At 38.1% G+C, this 17,860-nt stretch overlaps 1 protein-coding gene across 3 annotated transcripts in view; it reads left to right on the top strand.

Annotated features, from left to right (window-relative positions):
* Rbpn-5 (Rabaptin-5) overlaps positions 1–17,860 on the top strand; it is a 238,044-nt gene that overhangs the window by 197,026 nt on the left and 23,158 nt on the right. For 2 of the 3 annotated variants that reach the window (XM_067152404.2, XM_067152403.2), the window contains exons 13-14: positions 3,567–3,702; positions 14,774–15,001. In XM_067152404.2, the coding sequence (XP_067008505.1) occupies positions 3,567–3,702; positions 14,774–15,001 (364 nt within the window). The remainder of the gene's footprint in view (positions 1–3,566; positions 3,703–14,773; positions 15,002–17,860) is intronic. The other variant, XM_067152405.2, reaches the window with a different exon arrangement.

Genomic DNA, 17,860 nt, shown 5'->3' with positions numbered 1-17,860 from the left:
GCCCTGAAGATGGTTTTCCGTGGTTTTCCATTTTCACACCAGGCAAATGCTGGGGCTGTACCTTAATTAAGGCCATGGCCGCTTCCTTCCAGTTCCTAGGTATTTCCTATCCCATCGTCGCTGCAAGACCTATCTGAGTCGGTGCAATGTTAAGCCATTTGCAGAAAGAAAAAAAAAATCCCCAAAAGGAACTTTCACCCCATCAACGCAGTAATTAAGACTGAGAGGACTTTTCCTATTTGTGGAACTCACAGCCTGACTTTTAACCCCATCTATCACATACCATTGCCTACTGTCCATCTCACGAAATTATCAAGGTCATTTTGCAGTTTCTCACAATTGTGAAACTTATTAATTACTATATACAGAATAACACCATCTGCAAAAAGCCTTACCTGTGATTCCACTTCTTTACTCATATCCATTTATAAGAAAACATAAAGGTCAAAAAATACTGCCTTGAGGAATTCCCCTCTTATTTATTACAGGGTCAGATAAAGCTTCACCTGCTCTAATGCCTCAGAGTCTATTTTCTAGAAATATACTGGTAGCCACCCATTTAGTCACTCCTTTGTCTAGTCCAATTGCACTGATTTTTGCCAGTAGTCTCGCATGATCTACCCTATCAAATGCCTTAGATAGGTCAATTGCGATACAGAACCTTTGACCTCTTAAATCCAAGATATCTGCTATATCATACTTGAATCTTACAAGTTGAGCTTCAGTGAAATAACCTATCCTAAACCTGAACTGCCCTCTATTGAACCAGTCATTAATTTCGAAAACATGTCTAATATAATCAGAAAGAATGCTTTCCCAAAGCTTACATGCAATGCATGTCAAACTGACTGGGCTGTAATTTTCAGCTTTATGTCTATCACCTTTTCTTTATACACAGGGGCTACTATAGCAACTCTTCATTGATTTGATACAGCTCCTTCATGCAAATAAGTACTTCACTGAGCTCGATAGCTGCAGTCGCTTAAGTGCGGCCAGTATCCAGTATTCGGGAGATAGTAGGTTCGAACCCCACTGTCGGCATCCCTAAAGATGATTTTGTGCAGTTTCCCATTTTCACACCGGGCAAATGCTGGGGCTGTACCTTAATTAAGGCCACAGCTGCTTTGTTCCTAGTCCTATCCCTTTCCTGTCCCATCGTCGTCATAAGACATATCTGTGTCGGTGCGACGTAAAGCCAATAGCAAAAAATAAGCACTTCAGATATGGTACTATATCCCAACCCATTGTCATTAGGATATCCCCTGAAATCTATCAATTCCAGCTGCTTTTCTAGTTTTCAAATTCCGTATCTTATTGTAAATGCCATTATTATCATAGGTAAGTTTTAATACTTCTTTGGTATTAGTCACCTCCTCTAGAAATCTGGGATAGCCTAAAGAGAAAAAAAGAAGCATACCAGGGCTGTAATAAATGGAGGCACATCGATCTTAAACATCCTACCCAGCTCGCTGGAAGGAATTGATGATGATGATGATGATGATGATGATGATTAGTCACGTCCTCTCTTTGGACATTATCCTTGTAACCGACAATCTTTATGTACTGCTGACTGAATACTTCTGCGTTTTGAAGTTCCTTGCATACACACTCCCCTTGTCCATAATTGATTCCTGGAATGTCCTCCTTGGAACCTATTTCTGCCTTAAAGTACCTATATATACCTTTCCATTTTTCACAATTTGTATGACTGCCAATTTTGCTGCTATCATGTTATCCTTAGGTGACTTCTTTGCTAGATTCAATTTCCTTGCAAGTTCCTTCAATTCCTCCTTACTTTCACAGCCATTTCTAACTCTATTTCTTCTCGTCTCGCACCTCCTTCTTAGTCTCTTTACTTCTTTGTTATAATATAGTGGGTCTTTACCATCCCTTATTACCTTTAAAGGTACAAACCATTTTTCACATTTCTCAACAATTGCTTTAAACTCATCTCAGAGTATGTTTACATTTTTATTTACCATTTTCAACCGATCATAGTTATTTTTTAAAAACTCCCTCATGCCTCTTTTATCAGCCAGATGGCACTGCTAAGAGTCCTAATTTCTATCACATTTATTTTTAACTAAGACAGAAACAGCTTTGTGATCACTAATACCATCTATTACTTCGGTTTCTCTTTAGAGATCATCTGGTTTTACCAGCACCACGTCTAGAAACTTTTTCCCTCTAGTTGGTTCCATCACTTTCCGAATCAGCTGTTCTTATTTGCCATTTGTTGGTCATGCTTCCTGTCATTTTCATTACCTTCCCAATTGACATTTGGTTAATTGAGATCACCCGCTACAATCACGTTCCTTTCCATATTGTTTCCCACATAGCTGATTATCTTATCAAATAATTCCCAATGTGCATCAGCGCTATCCTTTCTCGGTCTGTTTACTCCAAAGACATCGAGTTGCCTATTATCTTCGAGAGATGAGCCTTACATCTAGAATTTCATGATTGTCTCTAACTTTTTCGTAGCTTACAAATTCTTATTTCACCAGAATGAATACTCCCCCTCCTACCATTCCTATCTACGATACACACTCCAGTTCCATGAGTAAATTTCTGCATCCATTATATCATTTCTCAGCCATGTCAAATTTTGACACTACCCAGTAGGCCTACCGGACACATGTCCGCTCTTGAAATACAATCAGTTTGCTATCCCATATAACATACTAAGTGTTGGTTAAAGGAGTGTTGTCGGTGTTGTTCTGAATCACCATCTACGTATATATTTGATTCTCTGTACATATGTATTGTTATATTGTATGGGCATGTAAATAAATGGGGACATATTCAGTGATCGGCATAGTCACGGGCTTCTCACCAAGATGGTTGTGTTTAAAATCCCGACCAATGCATGTGCGATGTTTGAAATGAAAACTTATGTTCTTGTGGTTGGGATTCTGTGTAAAATGTATTTCCCATGGCTATGATCTCCCCAACAGTTGTGTAAAACTACAATCTTGCTTGGGCTTGCTTTTTTTCTACTGAGAGACATTGTTGTTTGTTTCTCACCAGAGGGACCATGGTATGATTCCAGATTAGTTCATCTGGGATTTAGGAAAGGAAAAGTTACATCTTCATGGTTTGTATTCCATGTAAAAGTGTAAGTCCTTTAACTTTGATTACAATATCAACAAACTTCTTTCCTTGTACATGTTCTTTTTAAACATTGAATTATATTTTTCCCATGCGAAGGATGAATTCTTTTAACAAATTCTTGCCGGGCTGAGTGGCTCAGGCGGTTGAGGCGCTGGCCTTCTGACCCCAACTTGGCAGGTTCGATCCTGGCTGAGTCCGGTGGTATTTGAAGGTGCTCAAATACGTCAGCCTCGTGTCGGTAGATTTACTGGCACGTAAAAGAACTTCTGCGGGACTAAATTCCGGCACCTCGGCGTCTCCGAAAACCATAAAAAAGTAGTTAGTGGGACGTAAAGCAAATAGCATTATTATTATTATTATTATTATTATTATTATTATTATTATTATTATTATTATAACATATTCTTGCTGATAAATGCATTACATTGACTTGTCTCTTTTGTAATTTATAGGAAGCAGTTGAGTGCGTATGAAAGAGATCGCCATGCAAGTCAGAAGAAGTTTGAAGAAATGGATCAAACTATAAAAAATAATAAACATGTGAATACTGAGCTCAAAGAACAGCTAACTGAATTACAGAAGGCAAAGGTAAGATATAATAGTTCCCCATCTTTTACATATATTTGATTGCCTTTCTGTTTAAGAAATAACATAGAACTAGCTTGTCAGACTGTCTTAGATCAGTGATATGTACAGATTTTGTTGGGGGGATGAGGTGTAGAGGTCTTGTACACATGTCCTTTTATTTATTTATTTATTTATTTATTTATTTATTTATTTATTTATTTATTTATTTATTTATTTATTCCGCACTACAGGATTTCTAATCCCAGTTTCAGTGGCAAATGTTTACATGTGGTGTATATTACATACCTAATCCTTACAAGAAACAAGTAGATAAAAAACATAATTTCGTATCTAAACTAGTCTAAGAACCTAATATCTGAACTATTCTTGTATTATATTTACAATGAGAAAGGAACAGTATTTCACATCTAATCTAATTTAATCTGTACAAGAAAGAGTAAAATAAAAATTAACAAAATTAAAATTGTAATGTCATATCTAAACTATTTTCTTCACTTATAATTACATTTATGTGATAGGGCTTAATGTTGAATGTTTATAATAAATTTTGTGGTTCAAAACAGCATTACAAATTAGTGTTTTTTCATGGAGATGGTGAATTGTTGTAAAAACCGGTCTAGAGGTACACAGAAATCTAAAGAATTATTTTTCTGAACTTCACTGTTTTAGACATTGCATAGCCTGTAGAGTGGGGAATTTTTGTGAGCGATTGTTCTAACTTTTTATTATGAAAAGTTACAATTGTCCTTGCATTAAAGCGGGACATATGGAAGCTCAAGAGGCATAAAAAGTCAGTTTTGTCAATAATAGAATTTACAGTTTTGTACAGAAACTTCATGTTATCCTTTGGTCTCCTCAGTTCCAAGCTTTCAATTTCAAAATTTAGAAGTAGTTTGTTGTATGCTATGTGTGGATAATTACTTTTTTTTTTTTTTTTTGAAATGTAAGTATTTTAAATATCTCTTTTGGATTTTTTCGATCTGTGCAATATATATTTTTTTTGCTGGATTCCATACAACGCTTGCGTATTCTACTTTGGGCCTGACGAGAGAGCTGTAGAAGTGTATACAGGTTTTTAGGAGTTTGAAGGGTTTGACATTCCTCATCACAAATTCTAATGTCCTGTATGACTCAACAACTACCTTCTGTATATGTGGGATGAAGGTGAGTTCTCGGTCTAAACCTCATTTACTGGTTTCAGGTCATCGTAACCTAGTTTATATTTAAAGGAAACAACATCTATACACATTTCTCTATATTTAGATATAGTTGATTTTCGGCCGTTCATTGTAGTAAATTACTTAAGTCAGCCTGGAGAAGTTTGCAGTCGTTAATTGTGATAATGGATTTGAATACTTTAAAGTCATCGGCGTATAAGAGAGATTTCGATAATTTCATTCGTCCAGGTAAGTCATTGATTAATGACAGGAACATCAACGGCCCTAGATTAGAGCCCTGGACTATTCCTGAATTTACAGGGTATTCTCTGGATGAGTTTCTTTGCTAAATTACATACTGCTTTCTATCTCTTAGGTAGGAGCTGAAAAGACGTAGTAGTGGGTAAGATAATCCAAGCATATTTAATTTTTTTAGGATTATGTCGTGGTCAATTTTGTCAAAGGTCTTTTCGAAGTCGGTAGATATTGCATCTATCTGGCCACCTCTATCAAGTTCTGCAGATATTGATTGCGTAAAATTTATGACATTTGTCACTGTAGAACGTCCTGAAATAAATCCATGTTGATGTTCTGATATTAAAGGTCTTGTATAGATTGTGAGTCTATGACATAATATAAATTCGAAAACCTTGGCAATAGCTGAAATAATTGATATTGGTCGGTAGTTTTTTATTAACATTGGATTATCCGATTTAAACACAGGACATTCCCGGGACAGTTTCTTTACTGTGGGAAACACAGATGTTTTGAGAATTAAGTTATAAATGAAGAGGAGAGGATATTTCAGTACATCTTTGCAACCTTTTATAACATACAACGGTATCTGATCTGTTCCCGTGGAAGACTTTTGCTTGAGCTTTTTTAACGCTAGTTCAACATCCTCTACAGTAATGCTGTCAAAGTGGATATTGCCAGTGGTTCTTGATGGGACCTTTGGAATGTTATATTGACCTCCATCTTGGGGATATACAGGCTGAAAGCACGTTGCAAACCCTTCCGTAATGTTCCTATCATTCTCTAGTACTTTAGAGTCGTATTCATAGGTATTGCGATTAGTGTTTTTTTTTGTTGTTTATTCTTCACCCATGTCCAAAAGGTTTTGGTGTTACCAGTGGTATCCTACTCTACAGTTTTTACATAATCATTATATGAGGATTTAATTGCAGGCTTAGTTTCAGACCTTAACGTTTTAAATTGCCTATTGTAATATTCTTTATATTTTGGTGCATTACGCCTTGTACCGTAATATTAATGTGAAATACCAGTTTTATTTTCTGAGGCAGTTCTAAGTTTGTCTGATGATGATCTGTACAATCAGAGCAGATACTTCCAAATAAATTACTGTATGTCTTGCTGTTGTTAAACTTAGTCTTGTTATTGCTATTATTATTGTTGTTAAACCAAGAATTATTCTTATTCATTTTGCATCATGCCTCAGACATTGTATCTATTTAGTTCAGCCAGCTATCTGATGAACCGTACTCTGCTATTCTTCTCTATTCAAAACCTTCAGTGTAAGAGAGAACTCTATAAAGGACCATTCACCATGTCAATTCATCTCCATTGTGTTGGTACTCATTCTCATGGTATGGTTCCTTGGACGTTGCTGTCAGTAATCAACTTTTGAAGGTTACCTTCTCGGCACATTATATGTCCAATGAGATACTTTGCATGAAAAATGACCTTTTATTTGAAACTGGTTCAGAATCAACATGTTCATACGATCAGCTGTTCAAGGAATGTTCAATATTTTTCCTCCTGTATAACATTTCAAAGCCTCCTATTCACGTACATCATGTTTTAGGATGGTCTACATTTCTGCACCATACAGACTAGAAATTATATTAATTCAATTAAAATTACATTAATTAAAAATCTTAGAATAAATCTGTCTTCATATAGCAATACTTTTAAATTGTTTATGAATTTGTGTTGTTAGATAAGCCAAGTACATTTACCTGCACTGCATACCATATTGCTGTACGGTAGTTGAAATAATAGGACAGGATTCCAAACAAGTTCATTGGTCATTTCCTGAACATCTATTATTACACGTACAATAAATTTAAACTTTTTTTTTGCTCTCAGAAATGAAAATATTTTATTTTAGTTCATTTACATATGCTGATTTTGAATATAAAGCATGTTTTTTTCTATCACCTAACGGTTTTTTGAGAGGAAGTGATGAAGTTTTTTTAACACACTGCATAGGCTATAGAGTTCACTGTTGTTCATTTGCAGTTTTCTATTATTTCTATTATATTTGTTGTAATTTCAACCCAAATCATACATAATCCAAAACACACAACAACAGAAATATACTAAGTATTCTAAAATTGTATTTATGTTGCAATTAAGACTTTATAGAGCAAAAATTCTTAAATTTTTTCCTCAAAGACTTGCACCTATAAGAGGGCTCCAAAACATCTGTAATAAGATGCCAGCAGTAATCGGCAAGCATGTTGGACATTAATTTCTCTTTGTATTGCCTTTCCATTTCTAATAAGTCCTGGTGGAACCTTTCTCCATGCTCATCACTGACGTCACCGACGTTCATTGGAAAGAAACTCCAGTGCGAATGGAGGAAGTGAATCGTAATGGACATGTTGCATTCCTGTGTCTTGTACGCTCTCAACAAATCTTCTGCCATATCTCGGTAGTGTCTGTTCTATAGTTTCACAGAAAATTCACACAAACTGATTTAACTTGAATGCAAGCCAGACCTTTTTTCAACAGGAATGAGGGTACCCTCGAGTACAGAATCGTGTAACAGATCGTGTATTTTTGGGCCTATAAAGATACCTTCCTTTAGTTTTTTTTTTTTTTTTCACTCAACATTTGAAATCGTCCCCTTAAATATTGAAATGCCCTTCCTGATTTGTCTATCGGCTTAACAAAGTTCATCAACCCGTTTTAGATGCAAAAAAAGGGGAAGAAATTATTTTGGTAACAGAAAAAAGTGGCAAGTTTTTAACACATTTTTGTCCTAATACTACACTTTCTACCTTGGGAGTGGCGACCCCATTGTAATAATAGCCTATATATGGTTCATTCAATACATCCTGACCCGGTCAAAGACTGGAAAACAGGTTGTAGGTTTTTCACTACACTTACTATTGATGGCCACTCTCTAATTTCATAATGATTACATTTATCTCGACTGTCCCACTCACAGAGAAAACAACATTTTGTGAAACCTGGCTGCATTTCTGTTAGCATACTTATCACTTATAGATCAGCACAAATCTACCACTCGTGTTCTGTATAGTTCAGTGTCTTAATAATTATTTCCATACTATCATATGTTTCTTTCACATTAATGGAATAGGCAACTGGGACAAATGAATATATATTTCCGTTATGCAAAAGTACAGCTTTTAAACTCATTTTTGACTTGTCTGTGAACGAACGCCATTCTTTAGGATCATGATCTCTTCCCAGAACCCATTAACATCATTACAGTAAACTAACTGTTCACTTTCTGTAAAAAATGCTGACAGGTTGTATTCCCATTTTCTGAACTATGTTATTTTTGTGCCAGGTTGTAAAAGGTTCCATCCCTGAAGACGAGGTGATTTGGTTAATTTCAAATCTCTTGCAAGATCTTTTAATTCAGCTTATGATATATCAAATTATGTTCTGGTACAACAACAAAGGTATCTAAAAACTGCTGGCAAGATACCAAAAGTATTTTTTTTGCTTTACGTCGCACTGACACAGATACATCTTATGGCGACGATGGAACAGGAAAGGCCTAGGAGTGGGAAGGACGCGGCCGGGGCCGTAATTAAGGTACAGCCCCAGCATTTGCCTGGTGTGAAAATAGGAAACCACGGAAAACCATCTTCAGGGCTGCCGACAGTGGGGTTCGAACCCACTATCTCCCTGATGCAAGCCCACAGCTGCACGACCCTGACCTCACTGCCAACTCGTCCACGTGTGGAGAATTAGCGTATGAGTAGTAGAATGAAAATACAAGTGTAAATAACCCGGTTATATTTTTTGTAAAGGAGGGAAACTTACCGGTATTTACCGTATGACCCTCGTAAATGTTTCTTACTTGTACTGTTATATAAATACACTCACTTCAACAACAACAACACAAGTGTTCTGTGAAGGAGCCATTTCAGGGTTACATAAGTGTGTACAGGCACAGGACATGGTAGAATAAAATAAAAATATTGTTCCACACCAAGCATTTATTGCAGACTAATGAACACGTGCAGGATTTACTTAGTACAGTGTTGGACTACCTGCAGCATGGAAACAGGCATTGATACTTTCGGGCATAAAGGCAGATCCTGCTGCAGGTAGCACACCTCCAAATCTGCTGTAGTTGCCACTGAGCAAAGTTGCCATCCAATCTGCTCGAGAGGTTTGGAGACCTTGCTAGTCAACAAAGCATTTTGACATCATGAAGGCAGGCCAGAGATACCCATACTGTTTGAGGCCAGGCATAATCTTCTCTGGAAAATGGGGCTTTGAAACTGCACCAGAAAGGGAAGCACACACAGTCACAGAGTTCCCTGGATATATCACCATACTGTCAGGGTTCCTTCAATCACTACCAGTTGAGAGCAGGAATTGTAGGAAATGGCATCCCACACCATGACACCTCTTGCTGTTGGGGCATTGTGCTACTCTACAACAAAGCATGGATCACTGCGCTGGCCAGGACATCTCTAGAATCCAATTCAGCAGTCGTCTTTGAGTCCAGACAAAACTGTGATTAGTCACTGAATGCCCTTTATTGCTGGTCCGCAAGCTGCTATGTTGCCTGTTTCTGATAGAAGTTCAAACTTGCTCGGCTGTGTTCAGAAGGACTCTGGCTGCGACAGATCCTGCTCTTCTAACCACCTGGTTATGGTACCGGTGGACACAGGTTTATCCCCAACTATCTTGATATGTCTCTTGGGTGGTATGTTGTGATGCACGTGGAGTGCTTACAATTCCAGTATAATTGGTCCATTACTGGAAATTATAAATTTTCCTTTTGACTCTTTCTTTGTTGCCAGCGTTTTGCTGCAGTGTGCCAATTTGGGCCCATCAGTTGGTAACTAGCACACCTACCAAGAAGCATGGCTAGTGCATGTAGTGGGGCTACACTACACAGGCAGTGCCAATGCAGTATGTGAGAGTTTGTCTCTTTTACTGTGTGGTAACCTTCGTTGTATTCATGTGATTCTTTCATGGTGCACGATTTTGTTCCTCTCTATACATGACTTGATACTTGTGCTTATAACCTATCATGTAATGAAACTATCCTCCCTGCTGGTGGTTCATCAGGATCAACTCGAGCCTTCTCAAAGTACGTGCGTGCATAACCCTCATACCCACAACATCCAGTACCAATACACAGTGTAATAGACCAGTTCAAGTGGCGAGCAATGTGCTGACATGTCCAACTTGCCACCCTTAGTCTGAAGCTGGAGCCTCTCTCAAACTCATACCAGAGGATTGTTGAATGTACTATTGGGGCATGCTGCATGTTCACTCAACTTAGCTCTGTGGCTAACAATGCTAATAAGGCCTTATTTAGTATCTTGCACAATAAATGAAAGAGTGACATGTATACCTCCTAGTTGCACTTCTGCTCAAGCAGTCGCCATTAAACACGAACGGGACGATACTGTGTGGAACGTCCATTGTACCCAGATGATTCATTAGATGCACAGTCTTGTTCCTCTCTATACATGACTTAATTTGATATTTGTTTATTCTCTTCCAATACTTTTTTGCAAATGAGTATACGTTTTCACATGCCTTAATGTGGAGAAAAGTAGTAACTGGAAAAACATGGTTGACACTCTCACTTGTGTCCTTTCAACTCGATACTAGCTGCCTTCGTCTGATTCACAACGTGATAAAGCATCTTAGGCACTTGTTGGAAAAGTTTCCTGGGTTGACTTCTTATAGTTCCATTATCTTCACACACTGATAACTTTTTTATTGCTATGGTTGATAATGAATTCATTTTTCTTAGGTAAAACCTTATCACACTGAATAACTTCTTCTCTACATCTTTGAATACTATGTAATTCTGACGGTGTCAGACATCAGGAGCTTGGCTGTAATGTAGAGTGTCCATTCGTCCTGCTTTTCCCAGGACAGTTCCATTTTTTGGCAAAATGTGCAACTGTCCTAAAAGTTTTATTGGGGATCCTCAAATGTCCCAGTACTGTACTGTGCCAGTACACTATGAGAGACTTTGTCTCATTCCCAAAAATTGATGCCTGCAGTGACAATGACTCCAGATAGCCTACGCAGTGGCCACCATGGTATGCACTAGCCATGTGTCTTGGTAGGTGTGCTATTTTCCAACTTAGCACACTTGGGCAAAACGCTGGCAACCAGGAATGAGTTAGGTGGAAAATTTATAGTGTCCAATAACGGACCATTCATATTGGTATTACATTGCTATAACTCGATCTAAAAAATCTACTCCTCCCATATTTTCATTGTATGAGAGGACAATCTGAGGGCAATCTACAAAAATATATTCTTTTCATTCCGGCATCAGTGATGACACTGACTCACTGGCTCAGCCCTTACTTCACTGGAAGCTAAAATGACAGGCTTGTTGTCATACCATTTAACAATGGCTACTTGACTGTCATCTCTCACTAACATATCATGGGTTCCTCTTCCTGCCCTTCTCATTTCAGAATCAGTCCGAAGCTCATCAGTCGGTATCCTGTTTTTTTTTTTTTTGCAAAGTTCCTGTGCCTTGTACTTTGCACTCAGAATGGAGAATATCCAACAGATGAACTGAAGTGAAAAACCTGTCCATGTATACTGCCGAACCAGGTGGTGAATTACCACTTTTGCACTGATATCCAGATTGTGAAATGCAGCATCATTCAGAATACTATCTCCCTTTCCTTCATACAAAAAAAAAAAAAAAAAAAAGTCAACTGGTAGCCCATCTGGAGCAGCACAGACAATTTTTTTCAGGCCACGTGGATTTGGCTTTCCTCTGACAAATTGACACACAACTACCTGCCCCCAGAATGGTACTGTTTGTTCATCAATGGAATGTTTGTCACTTCGTGGGTTATATAGGCAAGCCTGCTGAATGTTTTTGATCAGTGGTTTCAACTTCCAATACTTGTCACTCAATTTTTCATTTGCACCCACTTCTGTGTCATCTACAAGTTTCAGGTTGCTCCTTATCTTGAAATATCTTGCTCTTGATATTTTGTCCACAATCTGTGGGACCTGGGTCTTCCTGGCCCAATACATTCGTATAGGGGGATATTTCAAATAAGTCATAATAATGGTGGCAGCAAAAATGTTCCTCATCTCTTCTACTTTGGCATCCAAATGAATCCCTTTGTCACATAGGTATCTGCAGTTTGTAAACTCCGTCAGAGTGGCAAATATGTTGCTTCTAACATATCGGTAGAATCTTGAGAGACGAGGGGGTATTTTCGGCTCTTGTACAGGTTCTGGTGGGGGTGCTGGGGGAATTGGTTCAAATACATCAGACCTCTTCCAGATACCCTCGTACTGGACACTTTCTTGATCAATTTCTCCTTCGCCATTTTCTTCATCCTCCTCCTGAACATGTGTCCAGTCGGGGGGATGCAGAAAGTAAAGTGACAAAAGTTCTTTCATCCTCATCGTCAGAAAGGTCTGACATATCTACATGTCTCCATTGACAATTTCCAGAATCGCATTGGAATCAAGGCCTTTAAAAAAAAAAAAAGTATAAAATATTACTTCAAGTGAGACCCACTGTAACCTATAGGTTACATCATTACAAGATATGCCACTGTTCATTACACTTTAGCGATTCCTATAAAATTATCCATGAATTGCGTATTAGTGAACTTGTAGAATCATTATTACTCTTTTAGAATACTAGAACTATTATTATTACTGGAAAAGTATACTTACTTTCACTGCAATGCGATTTCCGCCAATAACTTGTGGACTCCATTTTGTAAACAGTCATTGTGACTAACTGTGGCAAGATAAGTGTCTGAAAATAAGCGTAGCCGATGCCGCACTCTCTGAGATGGTAATGGAATCATTAGTAGTGGCCTGCACTGCTTGGCAACTGAGATAAAGAAATGGGAACCTATGTAACCTATAGGTTAAGCAGGGCCCGAGGAGGATAGTGTTGTGCTGTCTATTTGCATGTATGATTCACAACATGCTGTAAACATTTCTCTCTGAAAACACCAGACTTGAGCTGTTTTAAAGGATCACATTTTTGGTTCATCTCTTGTAACACATGCAGCATATTTTTTTTAGAATTTCTTTTCTTCAGAGTACCATACATAGATAGGATCTTCTCATTCAATATAATCATAATTGCTTATTTCCAAATGGAAATGAAATAGAATAATACCCAGTTTAGAAACTGTTCAGTAACAAACAAAATTATTTTCAATTTCATAAAAATTGAGCATTATTCCTTTAAGTGATGCTTTACCTTGTTTAAAAAGAATAAGAACTGTGTATTTAACTGCAAAATTATAACTATGTATTTGCAAAAAAGGAATAAAGAACAGAATATAGATTAAGTTACAAACTCAACCTGTAAAGTAAAAGCATTACTACTCAATGCTTGACAGCCTTGAACACGTGGCTCTCTAAGTGGTGAATCATACCAGATATTTTTTTTGCTATTGGGTTTATGTCGCACCGACACAGGTCTTATGGCATCATTGTAGTTGGACAGAGCTTGGATTGGTAAGGAAGTGACCATGTCCTTATTAAGCTACAGCCTTGCCTAGTGGCAAAATGGGAGGCCAAGATAAACGATCTTCAGTACTGCCAACAGTGGGGTCCGAACATACGTCCTCCCAAATGCAAGCTCACAGCTACGTGACCGGAATCGCGCAGCAAATTTACTAGGTATGATATAGTTTTGTTTTCGAAATTAGTACACTGGGATATTATATTGCCCTTTATTTTCTGAAACTTCTGTGAAATATTCCAGGCTTGTGACTTTCTCTTGGTAGCCATAAATGTTCACTAAAAATATAACATTCAATAAATTAAGAGCAGAAGGGCACACATTTTTCCTATCCATGCTCAGTCAAAGACTCAAATAAAATGACAAATTTTACTATCTGCCTCATGGGTTGACTGGGGTGAATGTGACCTCTTACCAACTTTCCTTGTGCTTACACATACATCTCTTCTATTCACTGTAAATGGAAGGCCAGACCACCTCATAACTGGCTGACTGAGACATCACAGCGTGTTATCACCCTCATTGTACCATGTGACGTAAGAAGCATGCTTGATCTTCTTTAGAGGCTTGTGAGACGTGTCTCCTCTGCAAGACATCAAGTGTTTCTCAAGTTTTTCGAGACTTCACTTTTGTTTCCCATCACTTTGGATTGCATTAGCAGCTCTTTTATTGAACTTTATACTAATTTTAGAATCTGGAATACCAAGCAAGTTGGCTGTGCAGTTCAGATTTTGTAGCTATTAGCTTGCATTTGGGAGATCGTGGGTTGAAACCACACTGTTGGCAACGCCGAATATGGTTTTCTATTGTTTCCCATTCTCACATCAGGCAAATTCTGAGGCTACCTTTAATTAAGGCTATGGTCACTTTCTTCCTAGTCCTAGCCGTGCCCTATCCCAGCATCGCCATAAGATCTGAGTTAATGCAATGTAAAACCAATAACAATAACAAAAAACCTGGAATGGAGTGCTCTCAGCCTTGGGGCAAAACAGTTAAAAAGAGAGTAGGTTAAAATCCCACTCTTCTATATAGACGAGCTGTAGAATGGCATACTTTTGCTTAAATGGCACTTCAGTCTATTTGGTTTTCATTTTGTGTAATGGAGTGAATGTTGTGTGTTCAGAGATCATTAATGTGTGTAACATATACACTTTCTTAGTTTAATATATTTTTTTCTTATCAAAAGAGCCAACTGGAAGCTACAGTGTCAGAGCTGCGGAGCCGTGTTGGTTCCTTACAGCAGGAACTAGATAATGCTGAAACTGTTCAACAAGACTTTGTGCGCCTCTCTCAGTCTCTTCAGGTTCAGTTGGAAAAGATCCGTGATTCAGATTCTCAAGTCAGGTGGCAGCATGAAGAAGATGTAGAGGAGTGCCCTGTCTGCAGGAATAACTTCTCTGTTACTCGTAGAAAGGTATTATGTTCTCTGTTTTTATAGTCATTACTTGATGATCATAGATTGTTGTGCCACGTTATTGGATGGCTAGTTTTCATTCAAAACTTTATGGAACTTTTTCTCTGCCTGGCATAATCTTGATGATGGATTACTTAACTCCTTTCTGGTTTAGAATACTGCTTCATAATTTGAAATTAAATTGGGTATGACTCTTATTTAGCTTTTATTTTCCATTTTGGGCTATTAATTTGCAAATGTCTGGCCAGTTACCCCTCTACGGTAATGAGTTGATCATGCACCCAGCATCCTGATACTGAAGGACAAGCAACTATAAATAACCTGATCCCCTAAGGTGACTAACAGCTTCGGACGGATGGGTTTCCGTAGGTGGGGTGATGGTTCCCTCAGTGTACGAAATGACACTGGAACCCATCGAGTAGCATCTGACCCCTGATTAGCAGTGGCTGCAAAAGGCGTCTGTATTCCAAATTACGAGTGGCATGATAACCTGCTGGCATTAACTCTAAAATGCCTTTGGAAGTGGCGACTTTATTGTAATAACAGCCCAAAATGAAAATGGCATTTTCAGATCAGCCTTGGAAAAGGCTAGTGTTCCCCGTAAGCGACGCACAATTCTTATGCAGGAGGAACTGTGAGAAGAACTTCATGTTATTGACAGGAAAGCTAGAAGAGATGATTCATTTCATGGAGAAGGAGAATATAGTTACAATGGTACTGAGTACCAATGAAGGCTAAAGTGTAGTGTACAAGGGATAATACTTACCTGTAATGACATATGCAGCAGAAACCTGGACTATGACTCAGAGAGGTGAGAGTAGAGTACATGCAGCTGAAATGAAATTCCTGAAGAGTATGGTACAGAAGAGAAGGAGGGATAGAGTGAGAAATGAAGACATACAAAATGAGATAAATGTGCAAAGACTAAATGATGAACTGGAACAGAACAGATTGAGATGGTTTGGACATGTCAAGCAGATGAAAGAAGAAAGACTTTCAAGATAAGCACTGGAAAGACAGATGGCAGGAAAGAGAGGATGAGGAAAACCAAGATTACGATGAATGGACTCTCTGAAGAATAACATAGGACAACGGAAACTGGGCTGGAACACAGTGTTGGATGAAGAATGGTGGAGAGACAGGATGAAGTGGAACCATATTTGCCCCCACATGGTGTCACCTGGAAAAGGAGAAATGATTATGATGACGACAACGATGATGACGATGATTGTATTGAGTGAGGTTAAGTGGAGAGGGAAAAGAAAGAAGTTGGGGAAGAGATACACTCTCTAGTGGAATGGAAGACATAAGACAAAGAATGTATTGGAGTAATAACCAATAAGATCATAGATGAGTATGTAAAGTAGACTACATATGTGATAAGAATAATATATCAGAGTTATGGACAGAGAATGGAGTAAAGGATTTTATTCAAGTGTATGCACCCCAGACTGGATGAAAAAAGGAGGTATGAACAAATTCCTGGAGACATTCGAGAGAAAAATAAAGGATGTGTAAGTGACTGTCATGGGAGACTTTAATGCAGTTGTTGGAAGCAACAAAAAAGGAATGATAGAAGTAATTGAACCTTTTGGATATGGAGAGAGCAATGGCGAGGGAGAGAAGCTGGTGGATTTTTGTGTGAGAAATGCATTAAATGTGGGCAATAAGTGGTTCAGAAAAAGAATAGTAGAAAGATTACAAGGTATGAATGGGAAACAGGACAAAGACTGTAATCGACTACTTGGTGGCAAGAGCATATTATACTATGGTCGTCTGACAAGAAGTCGCATGGTTGCGAGGTAAGGGGTGCGAGGGGTAGGTAGGGCTGCTGTGCATACACCTATCTGAAGTCTGAAGGCCTGACAATAAACATCTGCTTCGTCCGCGATTATTCTTGCGAACTGAGATGCTGTTGTGAAATTCCAAAATGTCATTGCAGTTATGCTTTAGTTATGTATTTACTATAAGTACTGCATAACAAACAGTTTAATTATGAACATACATCTGTTTCAGAGAATTCGCACAGTCTTCACGACTAATGTTTGTAGCTTAGGGTGTAGTACCTGTTATTACTCGTGTCGTATCTACAAGCTGCCACGACTTCTCATCAGATGCAGATAGTAGACAGTTGTTAGATGTAACGGCCTTTCCAGATGTAGCCCTTGATGGAGACCATAGAGTAGTGGTGGCAAACTTGAAAGTAGAAAAAAAGACAGTGAAAAAAAAGAAGAGAGAAGAAAATGGAAATATGGAAATTAAAAGATATAGAAGTAAAAGAAAAATTCCAACATAAATTGAAACAACACACACCCAGAACAGAGGTGGAGAGTGTCATAGTAGAATGGGACATGTTCAAAAAATGTATTTCTGAGCTGTGCGAAGAATGCTTGTGGTGGAATAGCTGAAAGAGTGAAAGATAAAGAGACCCTGTGGTGAAATGAGAGGGTAAAATAAGTAGTGGAAAATAAGAAAGCATGGCAAGTATGGAATAGGGATAAAACAGAAGAAAATATAAGGAAATTAAAAGAAGAAGAAAGTAGTTAGTGAAGAAAAGCCAGGTAGGATTTACACGAAAGTTGAAAGAGGATGTGCATAATAATAAAAGGGTGGTACAGTGGAACCTCAACTCTCCTTTTTTGGAGGGACCATGAAAAGAAAAAAAAAAAGTACAACACGGGAAAACGGAAAATCCGAGAATGAATGAAAACCATCAACAATTTGGCTAAATATCACAAAAATGAAATGTGTATAATTATAATTTTACAAACACTCGTAAACCAAACCAAACCAAACCAAACTACAGCCCCAATGGACCTTGCCTGCCAAGCGACCATTGCTCAGCCTGAAGGCCTGCAG

This window comes from Anabrus simplex, chromosome 8 (assembly GCF_040414725.1).
Source record: "Anabrus simplex isolate iqAnaSimp1 chromosome 8, ASM4041472v1, whole genome shotgun sequence".
NCBI lineage: Eukaryota > Metazoa > Arthropoda > Insecta > Orthoptera > Tettigoniidae > Anabrus > Anabrus simplex.
This window is presented reverse-complemented; position numbering and strand designations above follow the sequence as displayed.